At 38.8% G+C, this 24,189-nt stretch overlaps 1 protein-coding gene across 3 annotated transcripts in view; it reads left to right on the top strand.

Moving 5' to 3' along the window:
* ppp3ccb (protein phosphatase 3, catalytic subunit, gamma isozyme, b) overlaps window positions 1-24,189 on the top strand; it is a 50,760-nt gene extending 26,571 nt beyond the window's left edge. The window contains exons 5-14 of one of the 3 annotated variants that reach the window (XM_026942685.3): window positions 710-855; window positions 2,732-2,871; window positions 4,038-4,115; window positions 4,219-4,313; window positions 4,735-4,860; window positions 6,631-6,708; window positions 11,880-11,964; window positions 12,212-12,309; window positions 15,428-15,454; window positions 21,081-24,189. In XM_026942685.3, coding sequence (XP_026798486.1) covers window positions 710-855; window positions 2,732-2,871; window positions 4,038-4,115; window positions 4,219-4,313; window positions 4,735-4,860; window positions 6,631-6,708; window positions 11,880-11,964; window positions 12,212-12,309; window positions 15,428-15,454; window positions 21,081-21,220 — 1,013 coding nt within the window. In that variant the 3' untranslated portion in view covers window positions 21,221-24,189. Of the gene's footprint in view, window positions 1-709; window positions 856-2,731; window positions 2,872-4,037; window positions 4,116-4,218; window positions 4,314-4,734; window positions 4,861-6,630; window positions 6,709-11,879; window positions 11,965-12,211; window positions 12,310-15,427; window positions 15,455-21,071 lie in introns of all 3 variants that reach the window. The other 2 variants (XM_026942684.3, XM_026942686.3) reach the window with 2 other exon arrangements.

Raw genomic sequence — 24,189 nt, 5'->3', positions numbered from 1 at the left:
CATGAAGAAGGCAAAATCTCTACCTTAACACGAATTATACTCACCACTGACGTGATTTACACCAAGTTTTAGAATACTGGTTAGAAACCATAAAGCCCATACCTCAGTGTGTGTGTGTGTGTGTGTGTGTGTGTGTGTGTGTGTGTGTGTGTGTGTGAGATATAGACATCAGATCTGAATAATGATGCTTTCAAGGTAGCAGACAAGCCCTTGTTATATGCGGGCTGTGAAGTGTGTGTGTGTGTGTGAGTGTGTGTGAGTGTGTGTGAGTGTGTGTGAGTGTGTGTGAGTGTGTGTGTGCGTGCGTGTGTGTGCGTGTGTGTGTGTGTGTGCGCGCGTGCGTGCGTGCGTGCCTGCACACGCGAACACCCTGGAATGGATCTCACTCTCGCGATAAAAATCAGCCTTGACACAAACTGTTACTTGTCCTCTACTGCTGCTATTGCTACATCGTATATCTGAACCGCTGCTCACCGAGCATGGTGTGTGTATGTGTGTGTGAGATTTAATCAGTGCTGTGTTTCCTCCTAATTAGTGTACATGTCCAGTGCAACATCACCTAACAAGGCATGTTTCCTCCAACGCTGGAAAGTTGGCAGGCCTTCACACTCTGGGCCCTGCTGCGATATGTCAAACAGACATTCTCCTTCACGTGTGTGTGTTTTTGTGTGTGTGTGTGTGTTTGTGTGTGTTTTCTCCCCAATCCCAGGCAAAATAAAGTATTCGGAGCGTGTGTATGACGCGTGTATGGAGGCGTTTGACTGTTTGCCTCTGGCCGCACTGTTGAATCAGCAGTTCCTGTGTGTGCACGGGGGCCTGTCTCCCGAAATCACCTGCCTCGACGACATTCGCAAGGTGTGTGTGTGTCTGTGTGTGTGTCTGTGTCTGTGTGTCTGTGTCTGTGTGTCTGTGTCTGTGTGTCTGTGTCTGTGTGTCTGTGTCTGTGTCTGTGTGTCTGTGTCTGTGTCTGTGTCTGTGTGTCTGTCTGTGTGTCTGTCTGTGTGTGTATAATGTGGCCTATAACTAACTTTTTTTTTTTTTTTTTCCACCATGTTTTAGAGTGAGCAAAAAATAACTGTTTATATTATAAATAATAATAATCATCATCATGCACTTTACTTATATAAAAAGTTTTAAGTTCCATGAAAATTGCAAGCACACAGTTACACACTAACAAATGACAACCATACCATGAGTGACCAAGTGACCAACCATACCAGAGTAACACACAAAGATAAAAGGAGTAAAATAAAGAAAATAATAATAATTAAAAAAAAAACACAGCAAATATGTTAAATTAATTGAATGACTTTATACTAGACATTGGGATATTTATTTTACAATTTATTTTTTTTCATAAGGCAAAATTAAGTTAGGAAAACCTTATTTTGTAAGGTTAGTCATAAAGTCTACCAAATGCATCCTGGTATGAATTAGTATCGTGGATAGATAGAAGATAATTCAAACAGCGCAGTCATGCCCATTGAGGTAGAAACTATAGTGTGCAAGTGACAACCCCGTGTGTGTGTGTGTGTGTGTGTGTGTGTGTGTGTGTGTGCGTGCACTAAAATTTCTACCTTATGCAAGTGATTTGTGAAAGGACTATATTGGAAATTAAGTTTTTAAAACATATACAAAAATAATGATTATTACAATAATTTAGCCAATTTATGAAATTGTGTCTAGAAACATTTGCATACACAAACACACACAGTGGATATAAAAAGTCTACCCACCCCTGTTAAATTGGCAAGTTTTTGTGATGGAAAAAAATGAACCCCAGATAAATCATTTCAGAACTTTTTCCACCCTTTGTGTGTGAAATTGAAATTTCTCACAAAAAACATCCAAGCCCAACTAAATCACCCCAAGCCATGTGGCAAAATGTGTTATGGTTGAATAAGACCAATTCCAAATATATAAATAAGAGATATTAAAAAAAAGATATAAAATTCTATAATTCCAAAAGGTATGTTTGGCACCAAAAATTGCACATCACCAAAAGAACACCATACCCACGGTGAAGCATGGTGGTGGCAGCATCGTGCTTTAGGGCTGCTTTTCTTCAGCCAAAACAGGGGCTTTTATCAAGGTTGAGAGAATCATGGATATCTACAAATACCAGCTAATTTTAGTGCAAAAACTTCTGCTGAATTTCTGCTGAATTTCACCTTTCCGCACGACAATGACCCAAAGCATACATCCAAATCAACAAAGTAATGGCTTAACCAAAAGATGATCAGTGTTTCTGATTGCCCTAGCCAGAGCCCAGACCTGAATCCAACTAAAACTCTGTGGGGTGACCTGAAGTGAGCTGTCTAGAATGTTTTTGGAAGAAAGAGTGGGAAAGAGTTAGAGCTGATAGACTCTTAGCCAAAAAGACTGAGTGGTGGAATAAAATCAAAAGGTGCTTCAACGCAGTATTAGTTTAGGGGTGTGCATACTTATGCAACTAGTTTGCAACTAGGTTATTGTACTTTTTTTTGTTTGTTTTTTCCCTTCCTTCCTGAAATTTTTCGCTTTATTTCTGTACTTTACAATTTCACATTGAAGGTTGGGAAAAGATCTGCCATGATTTATCTTGGTGTCACCATTTTAACAGGAGTGTGTAGACTTTTTACATTCACCTTGTGTGTGTATGTATGTGTAGATAGATAGACAGATAGAGAGACCGACATCATTAGTTTATGATAATAAGTTGTGTGTGTGTGTGTGTGTGTTTGCAATGCAGTTAGACCGGTTTAAGGAGCCGCCAGCTTTTGGGCCAATGTGTGACCTGCTCTGGTCAGATCCTGGTGAGGATTACGGCAGTGAAAAAACACAGGAGCACTTCTGTCACAACAGTGTGAGAGGCTGTTCTTACTTCTACAGGTAACATACACACACACACACTCACACACACACACTAAACAATCAGGTGGTAACGTCCAAAAACTGCTTTTGTTTCAGATATAAAAATAAAACAATTATTCGTCATATTTCCATAATGGGCCATTTTTGTATATCAGTATGAGCTCAGGACTGTGTGTGTGTGTGTGTGTGTGTGTGTGTGTGTGTGTGTGTGTGTGTGTGTGTGTGTGTGTGTGTGTGAGTGAGAGAGAGAGAGAGAGAGAGAGCGCGATGGATGACGCACAAGAGAGTCATTGTAATGTGTTAGTTATGTGTTAACTGTGTGTTAGGAGTGTGCATATGTTACTGTCTGAATGAAATATTTTTGTTTTTTTATTTGTATTGTAATGTGGTTGTTTAAATGAATGTGATCAGGTAGCCAGTGACGTGAGCACAGTGGCCGAGGGTCAGGAATAGATGTAAAGCTGTAAAGTGCAGGTTCATCTGCTCTGAGCTGAAACCAGATGTACAGCAGGCTGAGGCGCTGCAGTTATGCTGATGGTGCTTAAATGGACCAGACGGAGAAATCCTCAAAAACTCTTAGACAGGAGAAGGATCAGTTCTTTTTAAGCATTCTTATGTTATTTTCGTTCTCAATTTAGTAATATTTTTTTCGTTGAATCTGTGCTTCAGTTGATGATAAAGGCTGTTTTTGCTTGACCACTTCATCTGATAAATCCAGCAAGGGCAATTTTAAGCATTGTGTACAGATAGTTTAAAAAAAAATTCTTACAGGTGTTAATTTATTTTATTCATTTTTACATTTTTTTTTTTAAATTTGTTCTAAATGTTATTTTATTATGATTCACCTGAATTTCCAAGAAATGAGACATTACAACAATCTGATTGTTAATGAAAGAGTTCTTTATATCATATTATATTGCTTCCGTATTATATTAACTTAATGACCTTTATACTGTGTCTTCGGATATGTTTCGGCTTTGCATCGTATATCAGATGGCATTTCATCAGCGATCACACATTTCCCATTTTTCCTGAAAGTTCCGTCACTCAGGACGTGAGGTGTTGTCGAGTAGCAGTTCACATTCCGTGTTTTGATACCCGATGAAATAAAAGCAGTGTTGTTATGGGACGTGACTGTACCTGCTGATCAGGAGGATTTGGAGTAACTGTGATTCTCTCCTCAGTTATCCTGCTGTGTGTGATTTCCTGATGAACAATAACTTGTTGTCGATAATCCGAGCGCACGAAGCCCAGGACGCAGGGTGAGTGAGAGCGCTCAGACTTGCACTTAATGAAGCGTGATGTCACCATCGTCACTCAGTTTACTGATTTAACGGATTGACTTTGTGTTTGTCCCCCGATTAGGTACCGAATGTACAGAAAAAGCCAGACGACAGGATTCCCATCATTAATCACAATCTTCTCAGCACCAAACTACTTAGATGTTTATAATAATAAAGGTGAGTCCTCTTGAGATGCTGAAAAGCTGAAAACTATATTGAAAAATATATTTGCATTCATTGTCTTAGCCTCTGCAATCTAAAGACAAGTAGCAACATTTTAAATGGCTTTTACATTTTCTGATATCAGAGAATTAAAACTGTGCTGATGACGTGAATATTTACACACAAATACTTGCTAGATTCTCAGCTTGCATACAAATATGATTTTTTTTGTACAAATGTTTTTCAGTTGTTTTTCATATACTCTTGTAAACTAAACAATGCTATCAGTTACAAACACTGCCTGGTGTTATTAGGATACTATGTTTACTTGCTATATGTAACCGTAGAAACCATTCCAAATAATATCTTCATATTCAGTTAAATCTCTAATGCATTTTCTTTCTGACTTGCGCTCTGTCGTTTTCTCTCCCTCTAGCTGCTGTGTTGAAATATGAGAATAACGTCATGAATATCCGTCAGTTTAACTGCTCCCCTCATCCATACTGGCTGCCGAACTTCATGGACGTTTTTACGTGGTCTTTGCCTTTTGTCGGAGAGAAAGGTAACAAGATTAAACCAACAAAAAATTAAACAAAGGCAACTACACCGAATGCAGTCATTCAGCCAAGATCTGACATTTGATTCTTCAGTTGTGCACCATCACTACAAAGCTACTAACATTAACATTGTGCTACACCTGCATGCATAAGCCATCACACACACTCCTGAACTGACACAGTCTTAGCTGCACTGAGAATAAATTCACTATACAGTCACTTCAAATGTAAAATTACAGCTTATATCTCATCGCCTGTGTTGCTCAGTGATACCAGGTTTGATTTGGCTTCAAGATTCAAGATGGCTTCACATTTGAGCAGCTTTAAATATTTATTTGGCGATCTCTAATCACCTCTAACAGTCTTTATATGGAGTTTTAAGATTTTTTTTTTCCGTTTTCTTCACTAATGATTGTTTTGGAAAATAAATTATAATTAGATGAATTTATGGCTCTAAGTACGCTAACTGAGTTGTCAGTTGTGATATCAGTTTCTGCAAAACATAATTTTCAAAGACATAAACAAAAAACCCCAATAAACTAGTTTTCTTCACAAGGGTCAACGTATTCCCGTCGTGATTTGATCTGTTCTCTTCTTTGTAGTTTGTAGGTTTGATGTACCAGAGACGGGACATACTGCTCCAGTTTTTGATTGATTTCCAAAAAAAAAAAAAAAAAAAAAAAGGGCAGGAAAACGCATCCAGGAATTGCCTGACACAATGGATGAATACATTCGCATGATTCAAGCATGTAGTGGAGGGGGGATGGCGATTTTATTTTAATTAGTTTTGTTGAATATTTTACTAAAACAGCACATTATGAAGTGTTATTTTTCTTATACTACAGAGATTTGCCAACAGTTAAATTTTTTTTAATTAAAGAACACTTCATACTTTTTTAATCTATTTGTAGTTGCATTTAATGTCCAAGAAATGAGTTCCTGTTCTCACTTACGTTATAGCAGCTGTAAACAATCTTTCCCACACCAGCTTATCTTTTTTACTCTCTTGAAGTTAAGAAGACATAAAAAAAAGAAACCACACCACTTGTTATAAAGACACCAGAAAAGACCTTCCTGCGGTGGAAAGCTTATTGATCGTTGCAAAGCGCTGACACTGACACGTCTCCTTACAGAAAAATTCATTTATTAAAATATATAATCAATTGTTTCTCCTTATAGAAAAATTAACATTTACACAACTTGTAGTCCCTGTGGAAGTTGTTACTATAGGAACGAGCATATTACATGAAGTGCATTTCCATAAACCTGTGATTTGAATCATAGCTGGAACGACAGTCAGAGCTGCTGTTGTAGAAAATTAATCAACACTTTAATTCTGACCGATCCGAGCTGATGATTCGACAGAGCTGTGGTGTTATATACGATATATTCGTTATATCAGACTCTTATATAACTATATTAGAGTTGCATTGCTCGGCCCTATGCAGGGGGTCATTATGCCTTTCATTTTTGACCAAATTCAAATTTTCTTTAAAATTCTTTTAGGGGCTCATGAAAAGCTTTCTCCTTTTCTGTACAGTTGTTCTGTACAGTTGTTTCCGTCCACCTGAGCTAGTGTGATAAATGAGAAAGGAAGAGTGTTTGAAATAAATAATGATGTACCGAGAGCGAGTTCCTGTCTCGCCATGACAGTGTTTGGCTGGCGCTCTTGTAATGATGTCATCTAAACATCTGGATTCAGATACAGCTGAGGAGAAGGTGATGCTGGTGAACAGTGTGAGACGCTGACATCATTTTTCGTGTGTGTGTTTCAGTGACGGAGATGCTGGTGAATGTGTTGAACATTTGCTCTGATGATGAGCTCATGTCAGAAGGAGACGACACCTGTGAAGGTAACCTCTTTGTTTTTTTCTTTTTTTTCTTTTTTTAATTTGATCATATAAACCTTCACTTGTAGGAGTGTGAGCATTGCAGCCTTGTAAATGTTGCCATGACGATGGTGATGGGTGATGGTTAAAGGAGTTAGCTAACCTTGAGCATGTATGAATGAGAAATAATTACACATTGCTGACAGATTCAGCTCAACGCTCTTTCACACGTCAGGTCTTTTCATGTTATTGCATGAGTCTTTCTTATTTATCTATTTAAATTCCAATTTTCAGATTGGAATTTAAATAAATAAATGGTTAAATGCTGACCATTTTGATTTTGTGACATTTTCTCAGCAGACAGACGGATAAACTTTAGGGTTCTGTAAGGAATAGATATTGCTGGCTGCCAAGGACATGTTAGAACATTTATCTGTGATTTAAGCCTCAACTTAAATGAATACTCATGTTTTAGGATTATTTCAATGTAAAGCACATTTAAAACCAACTAATGTTTACAAAAGTGCTGTACATTTTCAAATTTAAGTGGAAAGAGAGTCAAAAAGGCAAAGTACTTTGGGGAGATTCAAAGCTGGAGGCAAATCTATTTCAGTATGTAAAGTTAGTGGAATAGTGATGTGCAGAAACAGTTCATTAGCCTTCTACTGCAGTTCTGGTGGAAAAATCTCGAAGATGATATTACACCATGTAACAGTGTTTAGTACTGATTCTTCTTATCAAATAATTTTCTTAAGATTATGCTAATTACAGCTGTGAGGTTTTTAGTTAGGTCGCCCCATGTACCACCATCCCATGACTTTCTCTTAAACCAAAACTGATAACAAACCTCACTTCGTTTACAGCAAAGAAACCCACTTCTAGTCTGGAAATTACAGTCCTATTCAGATTTTCCTCCACTTTTGTGACTTCACCCTGATTAACACCGAGAGCAGCAGGTCCGCAGAGCTCCATCGCTTTTGCAGATGTGTGTCTGGATGAGAGCGAGAGAAACAGAGTAACCCATTTAAAGCTATTTAGAGCAGCGTGTCTAAGCTCACGCTGAACTCTCTGTCCTCTCTCACTATCTCTCCATCTGTTTAAAAAGGTCCAATACAGGTTGAGGAAGTACGTGAACAGCTCAAGTGTGCTCCAGGGCTTAGTTTTTTGGAGTGCATGAAGAACCGACATGCTTTTTAACGTTGGCTACGGTTTAATGTTGTCAATTACAGGTCTCGCTTTATGTGGAAAGTTGTTGAGATGGTCTTAAATGTTTTTGAATCTGTATTAATAATAATAATGATGATTGAGATTATCAGTAAGAACTGAATTAGGGCTCAGCTCTAATTATGTTCTATAATGATCAAGCCAATGGATTTGTTTAAAAAAAAAAAAAAAAAAGGTTATTTGTATATATATATTTTTTTTTTTTTTAAACAAATCCATTATTAAAGGTTATTTGTATATATTGACATTTCAAACTAGCTCTTTTTTGGGGCCTTTATTAAGCCCTGTACAGATGGGATTAGTTTTTCAGGATGGCGTATGTAATTTGCACTTTATATTCGCACTTTTCCTTCAAAATAAAATCCAGGTGCTTGTAAATTAATATGAGCAATGAGCAAGTCTGTAACTCCCATGAACCCACTTGTCTGCGTCACGTGTTCACGTTTTTGAAGCATGAGTTTATTTATAGAACGCTACAGTCCTGATATTGTGGCATATGCTAATGTAAAGTGAGCCTTTTTTTTTTTTTTTTTTTTTTTTTTACCAGCTTTATCTGCCACGGTCGATTTAAGCAGCTTGTGGGAGCTTGCTTTTTTTTTTTTTTTTTTTTTTCCTACATATTCTAGTTTTAGAGAATCTTCTAGAGCATCCATCATTTTGAGACTGCAAGTAGCAGTGGCCAGAATTATTAGTTTTTCCCAACCCTAGGGGGCACATCTGCCTGAAAAATTACACGTTTTTCCAAATGGGAGTAAAATCATGAGCAGTTTGGTGAAAAAATTAAAAGATAATTCAGGCTGAAATTCTCACATCTGCATCATCTGTGAATTAGCTCAACTTTGCATGCAAATCTAATCCCATCTGAACAGGGTTTTCATTAGCAGTCTCCAAAAAGGCTGCTGTTGGTCAGTCAATCATCAGATCGATGTTATGAACTGGCAGTGACAGAGTTATCTGCAAAATGTAGCTCAGTAATGAGTTGTGTAGACTGTGTAGTACAGGTACGATCATTAGCTTGGATCACCTGATTAGAGGAACTTGCAGCTTGCTGTGATGTCCATATCCAAAAAAAAAATGGGTGGGTGGGTGGATGGATGGATAGATAGATACCAGGAACAGTAGAGTTAGTAAAAAACACTCACTCATTTTCAGTCAAAATTGACAAAAAGTGCAAATGATACTGAGCTAGTAGAGGTGTTAGAGCACATTTGCACTTATTAGTCCATTTACAGAGCCAAATCGGAGTCTAAATCAGGATGTAAATTGATACCTTTAGTTTGTTTGCTATTTAGTTTCACACTGCACGTAATTAAACAAATCAAAACACAAAGAACATCATTGAAAACTCTCTAGTCGGAAATGCAGCAACTGAGTAAGGGGGGGAAAACACTGAAGATGGAGAACACAGGACTGACATTTTGTTCATCACATCTAGCGTTTCTTTTCTATTTTTGTCTGTCCAAATATCCAGAGCACTTTACATTTCTGCAGTGCTACAGCTCTGTCCTTTGCATGTTTGCACCTCAGTTTAACAGCACGCATCTGCAAATAAAATGCTCCCTGCAACCCAAAATACAAAAGTTCAGTCAAATCACTTTCTCACTACAGTCCAACTGCACTAGAGTTTGTTTGGAAGCGGACCAAACCTCTCTCAGACACTGCAGACCGGTTGTTTTGGTCCGCACCCGAGCGTGAGTGCTGTGTTCTCATCTGCCTAAAGAACCGCACCAAGGGGGAAAACACACCAGGGTCCCGTTCACACAGACTAAACACTGCATGTGTGAAAGCACTCGTAGTGACCCTCTTAACAAGTCCACTTTAAACAACATTTTGTCCAGCAGTTGATTCCTCGCTACTGCCATTGTTGCAATTTCTGGTAGGAAATCAGCTTATTAAACCATCTTTGAAAGGAAGACATGAATTACACAACATTTGTGTGATCATTTTACTTAAATGCATTCTGTCCTTAATTCAGCGCTCCTGAAGTACAGTTCTACAATCCCTGAAGTGAATGAAACTCTCATGTAGGAGTTTGGTGGCCCACTTACTGCGCCTGATACGTTTGATTTGATTTGCCCTTCTTTTTCAGTGGTGCGTAATTATATCCTGGCCTGACACATTTCCTCCGTAAGGTTTAGAAATGGGGGTTATCGATCCCTTCAGGGAGAGGGAGAGAGCTCTGACGGCTCATTTGGTCGCTGCTTAACTGCCTCATTATGAACGACGGAGTGAAGAAAATGCAGCAATTGATGATTCTCAAATGACTCCATTATTCTTCATGAATATCAGCTCAAAGTACAATGTTCTAATATGACTGAAAGCAGCAGGGACGATGATGCACAACTCCTAGAGGAATGGACTAATTTCAATATCAGGTGTTGGTCATTAAGCGACGGCGGTCCCGTGCGGTCCAGACACAATAATTGAAGCATAATGTCGTCAGCAGTAAGGATCAACTAAGTACCACAGCGCTGGTGAATTCTCAAATCTGATTCCTCAGAAGGTTTTGAATAATAGTTTATAGCAGCAGTTGTAGTTTGATTAATATTCTCTGACAGTATTTCTGGCTGTAATTCAAATAACAGGTTTATGTTATTGCACTGATAGTAATATGTTTATCGTTTCTATGGTAACAGCTTATTCTCAAGGAAAGCGCTCGCTCTGTTTTCCAGAGATCATGAGTTCAAATCAAAGTGATCCTACAGCCATCGTGGTTGGAAGTCAAGAGAGCAAAATTGGCCGTGCTGTCCGGTTAGGACGGATACAATACTCTCTCCACGCCCCATCGATCACGGTGACACTAGGCAATCATAGAGATGTGTGAGCTCGTGTATGTGGAAGGGGGCGGATAGCTCTTTTCTCCAAGTGTGTTCTCATTGTAACATCCTTTTGGGGGCAGGGCTCGTAATCACAAGTTCACGATCACGTAGAAGAATTCCTTCCATGACGACAGTGCGACAGTTTCAACAAGTCATATTACTCAGCATGCGTCCCTGAACGTGGATAGCTTCTACACCTGATGCACTCCACTTTGTTATTCAGTTATCGTGAACCCCTGACATTCGTTTGCTGAAATAGCCCCGAGTCTGGAAAAATTGCAAGCATGGAAACAACCAATGTGTTGTTTTTTTGTTTTTTGTTTTTTTGAGACAGGAAAGTCTTCAGGGTGCAGGGGTTGTTGTTTAATGAGTAAAACATTGTAATCGTTGACAAACTGCTGTGTTGTCAGAGGGATAATACACTTCAGGATGTGCTGGTGTAGAAAAATATTATTACTTTGGACTTTTACAAAGCACTTACAACTGAGTCTCCTTCCATAAATGTCAAATAAATGCCTCACCACATCAACGATTTATACGTTTTACTTGGTTTAAACAACACATTTTTTAAAATCTGTTTGTTATTAGTCCCTGTGTGTGAGCTGTTACTATAGTTCATGTTACAGCCAGGACTACTGTCATGCTGTTATACAGAAATAACACACCTTCTGACCAATCAGATTCGAGAATTCAAATGAATTCATTTCAATTGTTTTATTTCACCATTTTTCACCATTGTGATTGCTTTTCAGTTTTGCACACTATTGTCTTCTGCACAGCTATTAATGCTATTGTTGTGACACACTTCGAAATAACAAACATAATGATGAACTTTGACTCTAGTTATTAGTTTGTTGTCAAAGTTCTTTTAATCTTTTTTTTTTGTCTTTGTGTGTATAATATGAAATGTTCTGTTAATATCCAGTATTTTGTACAGTATTGTAATGTAGATTGTTTGCTGTATCACCAGTTACAAATTACAGTGTGAAATTAACACTTTCTTGGCTGTGTGTGTGTGTGTGTGTGTGTGTGTGTGTTTGTGTGTGTGTTTGTGTGTGTGTTTGTGTGTGTGTTTGTGTGTGTGTTTGTGTGTGTGTTTGTGTGTGTGTTTGTGTGTGTGTTTGTGTGTGTGTTTGTGTTTGTGTTTGTCAGGTGGTGCTCCGGCTGTCCGTAAGGAGGTGATCAGGAATAAGATTCGTGCCATTGGCAAAATGGCCCGAGTTTTCTCTATACTTAGGTGAACACGCACTCTTTAGAATCCTGTCGCACACACACACTAAAGGAATCCTGTCACATACAACACACACATTTTAGGAATCCTGTCACACACAACACACACTTTGTCTCGCGCTTACAATGAAACGTGGTTGTTTAAAACTTACTGTGTTAATACAATCTCCTCTTGTCAGTTTTATTTTAGTGCTGATATCTGTGTGTGTGTGTGTGTGTGTGTGTGTGTGTGTGTGTGTGTGTGTGGGGATCAGGGAGGAGAATGAGAGTGTGTTACAGCTGAAGGGTTTGACCCCCACTGGGACGCTGCCACTCGGGGTGCTTTCTGGAGGCAGGCAGACGCTGCAGAGCGGTAAGAGCCACACACACACACACACACACACACACACACACACACACACACACACGCCCCCGCGCAATTTCCCATCCCCCTGCTCCCGCATTGCATTTCTGCATAGGATCTTGATGTCTTTCTCTCTCTCTCTCTCTCTCTCTCTCACACACACTCACAATCACACACACGCACGCACACACACACAAACATGCACAAACATTTTCGCTTTCTTTTTCAGGCTCCTGCCCATTTAATCTCTCTCTCTCATTCTCACTTTCTCTACCTCCTCCTCCCATTTTCTCTCTCCTCACTATTTTAAGAGTGTGTTTGCAAGACAGAGGGTCCCAAACTAGAGGTCTCAATGTCCCATGGGGTCGCGACAGAGAAACTCACCATCTCCTCTTCTGTTTCTTTCTTTTATTTTTCGACGTAATAATTAGAAATATTTTTAATTATTATTTTTAATTTTGAGTGTGAATATTTTGAAATGTTATTAGGAGTCGCATGTAGACAAGCTATGTGTAAGTGAATAGAGTTATTTTAGTCTTTATCACTCTCCTGAAGCGCTAGTGCAGTTCAGCAGTATAATGGACTCTTTTCCTTGCTCACTGACTTGTCTCCGTATGCTAGCATCGAGTCTCAGATCACATTCTTCCGTAGGCTGCTATTGTAGACCGTTATTAGGTATGAACACTAACTGTATTAGGAAAACTGGTTAGTGTTTGAATTTTAAAAGCCTCTCATGTCGCCTTCAAACCTGATGAAATCTCTTGTGTTGCATACCAGTGTTCTGGATTTTCTAGATTAGCAAATACTCTTGAATGTTACGTCAGAGTTTTTTATTCGAGACGCAGTTCATGACAAGAATCATAATGACAGCGGAAAGTTTTAAGAGAGACAGAGGTCGTCAGTGCGTTAAACATCGCTGTGCGTAAAAGCACTAAACATTTCACAGTTTGACTTAGAAACCTGATGGACAAGGATGTCTTGGCTTTAAATCAATTTTTCAATTTAGGATATAGTCCTGTGCCGTGTACGTGATATCCTTTAGGAAGAAAAACAACCTCGTGATGATGATGATGATGATGATGATGATTGGATTATGAGTGTGCATATAAACACACATCATGCCTCTGGCTTTCTCTCTGTATATATTAACCTTAATCGCAGTCTCTTCTTTTCTCTCATCTTTCTTCCGTCACTCTCGCACATCCCAAACTCTTCTGCTTTCCCTTTTCCATTTACTTATCGTCTCTCCGTTTCTCTAGTTCTCTCTTTTTTCCCCTCTATTTTTCCCCCTCTTGCCGCTTAAAAACCTTTGAAGATCATCTTGCCTTTTAAAAATCCCAAACACACCCACACCCATGTATTATAGTGATGCGAAGAATCACAGTAAGGTGACTCTATCATTCACACACACTCTCCATCCTGCAGAGACACTGACACACTCGTGTGGCTTTGTGGCTCTGATACAGTGTGACCCAGTTTAGTGCGAGCGCGTTAGTGCTCAATTCCAGCAGAAACAGTGCACCACCAAGAGCTGGGCTTTATTTCACCACTTACCAAACACTGACACATTTTATTCCACTGATCCAAAATATTACATAATCCAGTAATTAACTCAGCCAGGATTGATAGGAACCTGCAATCTGTCAGAATCTCGGCCTATTTCAGAAGAAATATAGCTTAAATAAACTGGATTAACGTAATAAATCAGACTCGTGAGTTGCTTTAGATAAAAGGGTCAGCCAGATGAAGTGGATGTAGTGCTGGATAAAGGTAGTGGGATTAGTGGTTGATAAATGATTTGGATCAGTTCTTGATGGTGCACTTTTATACTCGCTTCACACTAACGTAGCGCAACTCCTACTCGCATGCTAATCCTCAAATCCAGCCACTTTCTTATTAATTCCTTATTCACATCTGATAATTCCTGTATGAATGCTTGTAATGGTTTACCGCTCCAACTAATGTGATCAGGTTTGTTTTTGATGAAATGAACACATGCCTCCATCTCTTAGCATTGACCCGAATGTATTTATTTAGTTAGTAGCCATTTTTTCCTAGTATATTGTTTTTGATTACTGTAAGCATTTTTCAACAATAATGAAAAATATATTTAAAAAAAAAACAAAAACATGCCACTCCCTGTCAGTCCTTTTTTATTTATTTATTTTTTTTTTAATTAATTTTTTTTTTTTTAAACACCGACTCTACACATCTACACATTGAGGTTGGTATTTAAAAATAGGATATTTGATATTTAAAAAATAAAACATATAACGGCATGTTGTTATGAGAACAGGATATCCTGAAGTTTTTCCCTCTTATTCCACAACAATTTGCCAACAATGATAATTTTTATTTATTAAAAAAATCTACATATTTTGTCTGAGTATAGTTACATTTAATGTTGTGTAATAGCCACAAAACAGACTAGTTCTTGTTATCACTTACATTACAGCAGCTATAAACAGTCGTTCCCTCACTTTCCTATGAAGAAATAAGACAAAAAGGCAGAAAACCTACTGACTGTTACAAAGCACTGACACTGGAGACTCCTTCCATAAATGTAAAATAAACATCTCCTGCACAAAATCACCATTTCAGCATCTTATTTTGTTACATAACATGTTTTTAATATGTTTACATTCACTGTAATATAGTAACGATAACGTAGAGCAAGTGCATTAATATAAACCTGGAACTATTGTCAGAGCGCCTGTTAATCACAATCAACACCTTCTGACCAATCAGAATAGAAAATCAATCAACACCTTCTGACCAATCAGAATAGAGAATTCAACATCGCTGTGGTATACGGGGAAAAAAATGTAAGAGGGTACTGTTTTTTTAGTAACTATTTTTATATTAAAAATGATGATACAGTAATATAAATTCTCACGCTTGGTTATTTGATAAAGGTGTCATTTCATCAAAAACAAACAAAAGCTGATGGTGCTGTGAGTTTTTCTGAGCGGGAATGAATGAGGGATTTTGTTTTTTAATTTTATTTTTTTAATTATTATTTTTTCTGGTGCTCGTCTGATTTGTCTGATTTTGTTTTGCATTGATAACGTGACTCACTCTCTCTCCGTTCGTTTTGGGCATGTCACTGCTACTCACGCTTACACAGCCACCGTAGAAGCAGCCGAGGCCCGAGGTACGCAACACGTCTCTGTGTGTGTGTGTTATGTGTGTTGTGTGTGTGTCAGTCGCACCCCTCCCTGTACTGCTGAAGTGTGTCTCCTCTGTGTGACATTAGTTTGCCTTTAGTCTATTTCCTGTCCTGTTTGTTTTTTTAATTCCTTACAGCCTTATTTCATGACTTTTTAAAAAGAGCGGCGGTGTTTAAAATTAGCTTAGTCATTGCTCACACACACACACACACACACACACACACACACACACACACACACACATGTAAATGCACTAGGGTTTCTCATGCTTGTGCTTCATTTTATCATTTTTATTTTTTTAGATACATCTTTTTAAGTGTTAGATACATCTTTTTAGGGTTTGTTTGGGCCTCTTAGTTCCAGTGAAATTGTAAAGCTAAGGCACACATAGACATCCTTTACAACTTCATGGCAACAGTTTGGGAAAGAACCACATGTGTGTGTGATGGTCAGGTGTCCACATACTTTTGGCCATAACGCATACTTGGCAAACACTGGCTAAGTGAGACAAAATGTCTACAGACCAAGCTAGGTGAGTGACAAGAACAGCACTTACCCAGTAGGTTGTTCTTGATGATCAGCTGCTATTGGACACAATAAATACAATAAAAGTTTCTTTACTTAGAGCTGTACAGAAATGCTTTTTCTGAAGTTAAAAAAAAAATGCACTTTGTTTAAAACCAACTTGCTAACCTAGGAGCATAAGGCTACGTGACTTTGAAAATGTCAGAGTCACTGACTCACTTTTATCACTTCCGATCAGTTGTTTGGTGGATGTAGTGGTGTGCACAATATATGATTGCTTGCAGACGAGGCATGCCCAATACACAGGCTTTAATTGTATATGAGCACAACTGATCCCCAAATCCTTATAGCTTACGAAAATAAATGCGAGAATTGTCCATCCTGTGACTTTGTGGAAACAAGAAATAGGAAAAAAATGTTGAGGAAATATGGGCAGTGTGGATTGTCTGTTCTGCAAAGAGAACTGGAGGTATAGTGCAGAAATGTAGCTATTTTTGTACACCAGGAATAGTTTGTTTTTACTTTGCTGTTCCTAACAACCACGTATGACCCGACTAAACATTTCTATAGAAATAATATTATTGTGCATACATTTTACCCTCGCCCTCCCACACAGATAGATGGATGACAGTGGATTCAGGGATCTGCTGCGCATGGCAGCAGGTGAATTTGATTTCCTCCCGTGTGCTCATTGGCTGTCTCTGAGAGTGGTTCTTGCTAGTACTCATAGAGGGGTTCACAATCATTTTGGAAGCACCCAAATTAGTCGCCAACTGGGAAACTGGCTAAAACCGTATAGTGTATACTAGGCTTAAGATCACGAACAGGTACATGCACTATGTAAACCAGGGAAGCACGAAAAGAGCTAAATAAAATGTTCTTTGACATCTCTGATTGATTAACAGTAAGGGAGGTTAGTCATTTCAGTATCATTATCAGTGTTGAATACCAAAACCTCATACTTGGGCTGAAAAATGGCTTTGATGCATCGCTGGTAAAAACAGATGAAGTCAGCACTGATTGCAGCTTTCCAAGCACATAAAAACATAACCCACAGCCGTTTCTCAGTATTAACCCCGTATGATGTACCCTTTCAGTGCATTATGGGTAGCACACAGATCATTAAAGTGTCAGGAGCTGTAAAAGTGCGATTGATGTCTAAACGAGGTTAATGGTTTAATGATGGCTGATGTCACTGTGTGCATGTACTTCAGCACAGTTTGTCCTGTCTGTGTAAAATGGGCAGGGCTAATTTTGCGTAAAGGCTTGCATAAGCTCCACAGACTCATCTCTTATTTCCCTCGGGCAATATGCTAATTAGTTAGCCAGGCAAAGTGTGTGAAGTCAGCCAGCTGTCAGCACAGCTGGAGTTGGATGAAAGCAGCTCGCTTTGTAGGAGGCGGACATAAATGAGCGCGGTGAATTCTTCACTCCAAAATCATTTAATGATGCTGCATCGTGTGTTAATGCAAGGTGGAAGTGAGACTGGGTTCACACACGCACACACACACACACACACACATGCAGGAGCTGAGGGCTAGTCGACCACAGTGAGAGCAAGGGAAGTCTGTTTTTAATCGCCTCCACTTCCTGCCAACACAAAAGATAAAAGTCAGCGCTTAGAAAAATAGTGAAACTGTTCCCGAACGTCGGCTCAAGAAATTTTATCTGTATTTTATTTCCTGTCGGCCGCTCCATCACTGTTTATTTTATTATTGTTAAAGTTATTTGTTTTATATCCACTTAATCAGCCTCCATTTATCATTCGTGTCTCATTCCCACTCGTATCTCTCACTTTTAATATCTCTTTCTCTCTCTCTCTCTCTCTCTCTCTGTCTCGCTATCTCTCTCTCTCACTATCTCTATCTTTTTGTCCTTTGTGCGCTGGCTGTCTCATTGTTTTCATGACTGTCTTTGTCTCTCTTTCTCTCTTTCTCTCTGTCTCACTCCTTCTTGTTTCTCTGTCTCTGACAATTAACTCTCTCTGTCTTCCTCTGTTTTGCAGTTTCTTTGTCTCGCTTTTTGTCTCTCCCTCTGTCTGTCTGTCTCTCTCTCTCCATCTTTGTCCCTCTCACTCTGTCTCATTTTTTCATGACAGTCTTTATCTTTATCTCTTTCTTTATCTCTCTCTCTCTCTCTCTCTCTCTCTCTCTGTCTGTTTCTATGACTCTTAACTGTCTGTCTCACTCTTTCTTGTCTCTCTCTCACTTGTGACTTTTAACTCTGTCTCACTCTCCTTCTCTGTATCTTTTGTCTGTCTGCCCCCCCCCCCCCCCTATTTTTTTTTTTCTTTCTCATACTGCCTGTCTCTTTCATAATCATCTCTATCACTGTCTCTATGACTCTATCTGTCTCACTCTCCCACTGTGTCTCGTAGTTACTTTGTCTTGCTTTTTAATGTCTCTCTCGCTTTATCTCTCTCCCCCTCTTCCTCTGTTTCACGCTTTCTCTCTTTCTCTCTCTCCCCCCTCCCTCAGTTTCATGTTCTTTTTGTCTCGCATTCAGTGTCTGCCTTTGTCTCCCTCTCACACTGTATCTCTCCCTCTGTTTCACACTTTCTTTCTGCTTCACTGTCTATGACTGTCTCTCTCTCGGTCTTTCTCTGTCACACTTATTGTCTCACTTTCTATGTGTGTCTCCTTTTTAGTTTCTCTCTCTCTCCCTCTGCAGCACACTTTCTTTCTATCTTACTTTCTATGTCTCTCTCTGTCTGTCCCCCACCCCCACCTCAGCTTGTGTGTGTGTGTGTGTGTGTGTGTGTGTGTGTGTGTCACTGTGGTGGTGTTATTGGGAGAATAAATCCATGTTGGCGCTGGTGTACTCAAGCTTTATGACCAGTGGCTCATGTAAACAGTCAGTGTGTGAGCGTCTCGCTGTGTTTTATCTGTGTGTAAAACGCTTTGATATGGAGTGTGTGTTCAACATCCTGCTAACGTCAGCCCCTGTGCTGTAGAGATGTTTTTGTCTGTGTGGTAAAACAGATTTGCTCATGTTGTGGTGTAACTGATTAGAGGCAGGTCCTGAAGTCCGAGTGCAACACCGAGTGTGTTTTTATTTCTTCAGTTATCAACCTCCAATCCAACGTTCTGCTCAGCTAAACTTACTACTGAAGTCCACATGAGTTCATTCCAGGATTGATCCAGAGTCTCGAAATCCTCGTATGAAACTGAGGATTCTGTCTAAATGTTTGTTTTCAGTATGTTTGCATCTTTTATCCCTAACACACAGTGTTAATTGTCATGGCGTATTCTTATTCATCACCGTCCGTACTGTTCTCAGTCTGGTTCAGCCTGCTTTATTGCCATGACGAAAACCTTTTTTATGGTTAACGACTGTAAACCAGCTGCTGAATCTTGATTCGGAGAGAGCCATGACTGAGTCACTGGCAAACTCGTTTTTATACACTTTAACCACCATGTCGTCATTCTCTCTCTCTCTCTCCCCCTCCCTCTCTTCACTCCTCGTTCTCAACACTCGGTGGATAGAGAACGCACACAATGACCAATGAAAATTCAAATTGGAAGCATAAAAACACAAAACAAAAATAAGGGGGAAAAAAAGAGGTCCTTTTGAGATTGTTTTACTGTTTCTAATATACACTCACCAGCCACTTTATTAGGAACACCATACTAATACTGGGTAGGACTTCTTTTGTTCTCAGTACAGTTTCAATTCTTCGTGGCATGGATTCCACAAAATGTTAGAAACAGTCGTTTGAGGAGACCCTGGTCCATGTTGACATGATTGCATATCTCCCATTCTTCGACATCCCAAAGGTGCTTGGTGACCCGCAGAGGTTATTAAAGTACACTGAAGAGGTTTGAGATGACTTGTGCTTTGTCACATGACTCATTATCATGCTGGAAGTAGCTGTTACTAGATGGGTAGATTGTGGCCAGCAACAGTGCTCTGAAATGATGCTCAATCAATGATGAGGAGCACAATTTGTGCCAAGAAAACATTCCCCCTAGTCACACAACCACAACCACCGCCAGCCTGAACTGTGGACACAAGGCAGGATCATGCTGCTGATGACACGTCATAGCAGAAATCAAGATTCATCAGATCAAGTGACTTCAGCTGTCCAGTTTCGTGATCTCGTGCCCACTGTAGCCTCAGATTCCTGTTTTTGGCTGATGAGTGGAACCCGATGTGGACTTCTGCTTTTGTAGCTCATCCGCCTAAATGTTTAACGTCTTGCTGCTTTTCTGCTCATCACGGTTGTAAAGAGGGGTTATTTAAGTTTCTGTAGCCTTCTTGTCAGGTCAAACCAGTCCAACTATTCTCCTCCAGTCTCTCTCTCATCAACAAGGTCTCTCATCAGCAAGGATCCCCCCCCTTGCATAAAAATCAGCAGTTTCTGAAAACCCAAACCATGCCACAGTCACTAACAACCATGCCACGGTCACTGAGATCACCCCCCACCCCCCCCACCCCCATTTTGATGTCTGATGTGAGTGTAAACTCTTGACCTGTATCTGCGTGATTTTATGCACATGAACAGGTCTAATAAAGTGCTCGGTGAGTGTATACTTCTTAAATATCCAAAGAAGAATTCAGGGAGTAACAGGAGAGTATTTCACAAATATGTGTACTAAAAATATATGTGAAAGGTTTCCAAATAAGTATTAAAGACACATTAAACCCCAGCATATTTACTGCATAGTGCAGTGTTTCAGGACTGAGGCCAGCCTGTGTTCATACCTCAAGCGGGTGTAGAGTACCCATAACTTAAAAATGACCAAACAGCCTGAAAACGATTAGCTGTTGATAACGGTTGAAATGAAAACACTTGTTGTTAATGCAGTCAGACTTCTGGACTCGAGTGTGTGTCATCTCTCTGTGTTGTGAGTCAAGTGGCTTATAATAAGTTGCCTTTTCTTTCTTATTAATGTCGAACACGCTAACCCGGCCACCACTAATCAAGTAAGTGATGTATCTCTATACTCTTTAATCTTAAAGCTCTGGCTGTATTTACATGCACAGAAATGAGGAGAAATGAGAATAGCTTCACACTGTGGCAGTTTTTTAGGACTTGTTCTGACCTCTTGTTCTCGTTCCCTCTGTCTCTTCCAGCTATTCAAGGCTTCAACCCTCAGCACAAGATCCAGAGTTTCGAGGAGGCTCGCGGTTTGGACCGGATAAACGAAAGAATGCCTCCGCGAAAGGACTCGACGGCCAACTCCATCAACGCCGACAAGAACGGCACCAACGCACAGGCGTAGTTTCCCTCTCGCTCTATCCATGTCACCCCCCAACCCCCAACCCCAACCCCCCTTCTCCTGCTCATCTTCAATTCACTTCTGGACCGTTTTGTGAGAGAACGGCACCAACACACAGGCGTATTCCCACTCCAGGTCAAAAAAATACATCCTCCTCTCTCTTTCTCTCCTTCATCCTCTCTCCCTCCATGAAATTTCTCTCGGAGAAAACGGCACAACACCGTTGAAAAAAAATCATGTTTTTTTTTATTTATTTATTGATATATGATAAAAAATTAAGTATATAATGTTGGGAAAAATCAAGATAAATAAATAACAATTACAATGAGTATTCAAAGAGTATAAAACACAGTATGTATAAATATATAAATAGCCTTGGATTGGTGTCATCACAGTTAAAATCCATTTTGTAATTTTTACTTCATAATTGATTTGATTTTTTTTTTTTTTTTTTTTTTTTTTTTTTTTTTTTTTTTTTTTTTTTTTTTATTTGGAAATCAGCCAAGACTTTTTATTTTAGAAAAATATTGCGCATGCTTGGCAAGTCAGCACTCAAATATAGTGCAGATATTTGTGAGTTCCCAAGATAAACATGAAGTCTTGGATTAGGGACACACATTTTCAAAAAAAAAAAAAAAAAAAAGCGTTCATTAGTGAAATGCTTCTGTATTTAAAAAAAAAAAAAAAAAAAAAAAAAAAAAAAGCCAATGATGGAGCGCATGGCTGACTTAAATGTTCACACGCTGATATGTAGGTGTGTACATTTTAAAGTGTTCCTACACTTGAATGTTTTGGATTTGATTTTTTTTGGGGGGGGATTATTTTTCTTTAAATCTGACAGTCCAGTTTGGAAATCGGTGGACAAAGCGAAGCAACGCAATCACAGAAACTTGGAGAATTGAGTGAGAATATGTGTGTGTACGTGTGTGTGTTTCTCCCATCACACACCACTCATGCCTGCTCAGTAGATGTTTGCTGATGTTGGTTAGACAGGATATGATGATAGGATGCAGCAGTGATTCCTTATTTTGGACAAATTTGGAGTGTCAAATGTGTCCTTCTCCAAAAAAAAAAAAAAAAAAGGAAATTCAGAAAAACACAAATCACATGATGACAGTGAGTGATGCCATGATTGCAGTAACTACCTAACCCGAACAGGTACACTTTTTGAAAAAAGGGTACTAATCTGCACCTTTTCTTGGCCCTGTGGTGGAAATGTCAAGCGTACATTTTTTTTTTTTTTTTAATATATACTTTCAGTGTGTGGCTTGTACCTCGAAAGGTGCATGTAGTCTAGCTTTAAATCTTTCCCCAAAAAAATAATTACAGTCCAAACATACATATTATTAAAGATGTGAAAGATAAGGCAGCAAGGTAAAGTTTAATACCCTTTTTTTTTTTTCCTTTTCAAGAGTGTGTAATTAAAGGTAATATTTTTCTAAATAAGAGATCATATTTCATCACATAAATCATCATATGTCTACTGCACAATGCAGAGCTGTTTAGTTAGATCAGATTACTGAGTTAGTAATGAATTATTATATGACCGTTTTGGGGAACAGACTTCTGGTTTAGGATTTAGAACAAAAAGGGGAGGGATCAGCAAGTTAAAAAATTAAATAAATAAATTTAGCATGCATGCCTTACTTTCATCAAATTTCCCATAATGCCATGTTCTTCCTGCCTCTTTTCATTATTTTTCCTTCTTCCTTTTTTTTTTCAATCTAAATAGTATACTGTTGTATCTGCTGTACTGTTGTTATTATTATTATTATTATTATTATTATTATTATTAATGCAAAGCCAGTTTCAGTGACACTCCAGTGACACTTTAGGATTCATAAGGTGGGCTATTTTTTCCCATTTTTTTTTTGTTTCGTTTTGTTTTTCCCTCTGTTCACTTTGCACTCATGCTTGTTAACTTGGACATCAGGGACCAATTCCCTCACTGAAGCTATGATCAGCTGAATGACGTTCTGTGTTTCTTTTTTTTTTTTTTTTTTTTTTTTTTAAACTGACACTTTCATTGTTGTCTCTCACTTTGAGACTCATTAATAGGTTTAAGCTTTAGGATGTCTGTCCGTGACTGGTTTGTGCATTTTGTAAGGCATATGAGTAATGATGATGACCACCAGAGCCAGAGGAGACAATGAAGGAAGTTTCAACATCACTCAGCTGTTAGAATTACTCCAAATAAAGTTTATAAGGCGATCAAGCTTTTATTACTCACTTAAAGGTCAGTCAAGTATCTAGTGTCAACTCTGATGGATAGAATCAGTCTGCTAAATGGCTGAGACATTTGCACAGATGAAACCTCAAACCTGTTTCCAAAGGAACTGTCTCATCCAAAAAAGAGATGAATTGTATTATAGGAGCCACAGAGCAGTGCATTGTGGGAAGTGCTGCAAACCCACAAGCACTAAAAGGTTGTTGGCTAAAATCAGAAATCAAGCACTGGGAAAAGAAAAAAAAAAATTGTGGGTTTTTTTCCTTTTCTTTTTCTCCATGTTTGCCAGTTGTGTTGTACCTGTTCTCTACAAAATGGGTCCGCAGAATCCAAAGGCTTTTGTTGTTGTTTATTTTTCTGTTATTTTATTTCCCTCCCCTCCTTGTCTGATGTAAAGGGGAACTGTGGCGTGGTGTGTGTGACCGTATTTAGGGCTTTTTTGCATTTTGCGTTATTAAGGAGTTGAATGGAGAGATGCTCCGTCTCAGGAGGGCTTCATTTCTGACTTCTGTTATGGATTCCAAACATATCTTACAGAATGTACAGAAAATTAATGTCTATTAGGATTTTTATTTCTTAATAGCTGATAAAAGATCTTTTTTTTTTTTTTTTTTTTTTTTTTTGTCAAGTACTTGTATTGGAAGGCCTCAACAAATCTTGATTTATGTAGAAGTATCACAGCATTAGAGGAAAAAAAAACAAAAAGAAACTAAAAAGAAATATATAAAAAGTTGGGGAAAAGAAA

This window comes from Pangasianodon hypophthalmus, chromosome 17 (genome assembly GCF_027358585.1).
Source record: "Pangasianodon hypophthalmus isolate fPanHyp1 chromosome 17, fPanHyp1.pri, whole genome shotgun sequence".
Classification (NCBI taxonomy): Eukaryota; Metazoa; Chordata; class Actinopteri; order Siluriformes; family Pangasiidae; genus Pangasianodon; species Pangasianodon hypophthalmus.
The sequence above is the reverse complement of the archived record's forward strand: the minus strand, read 5'-3'. Positions and strand labels throughout refer to the sequence as shown.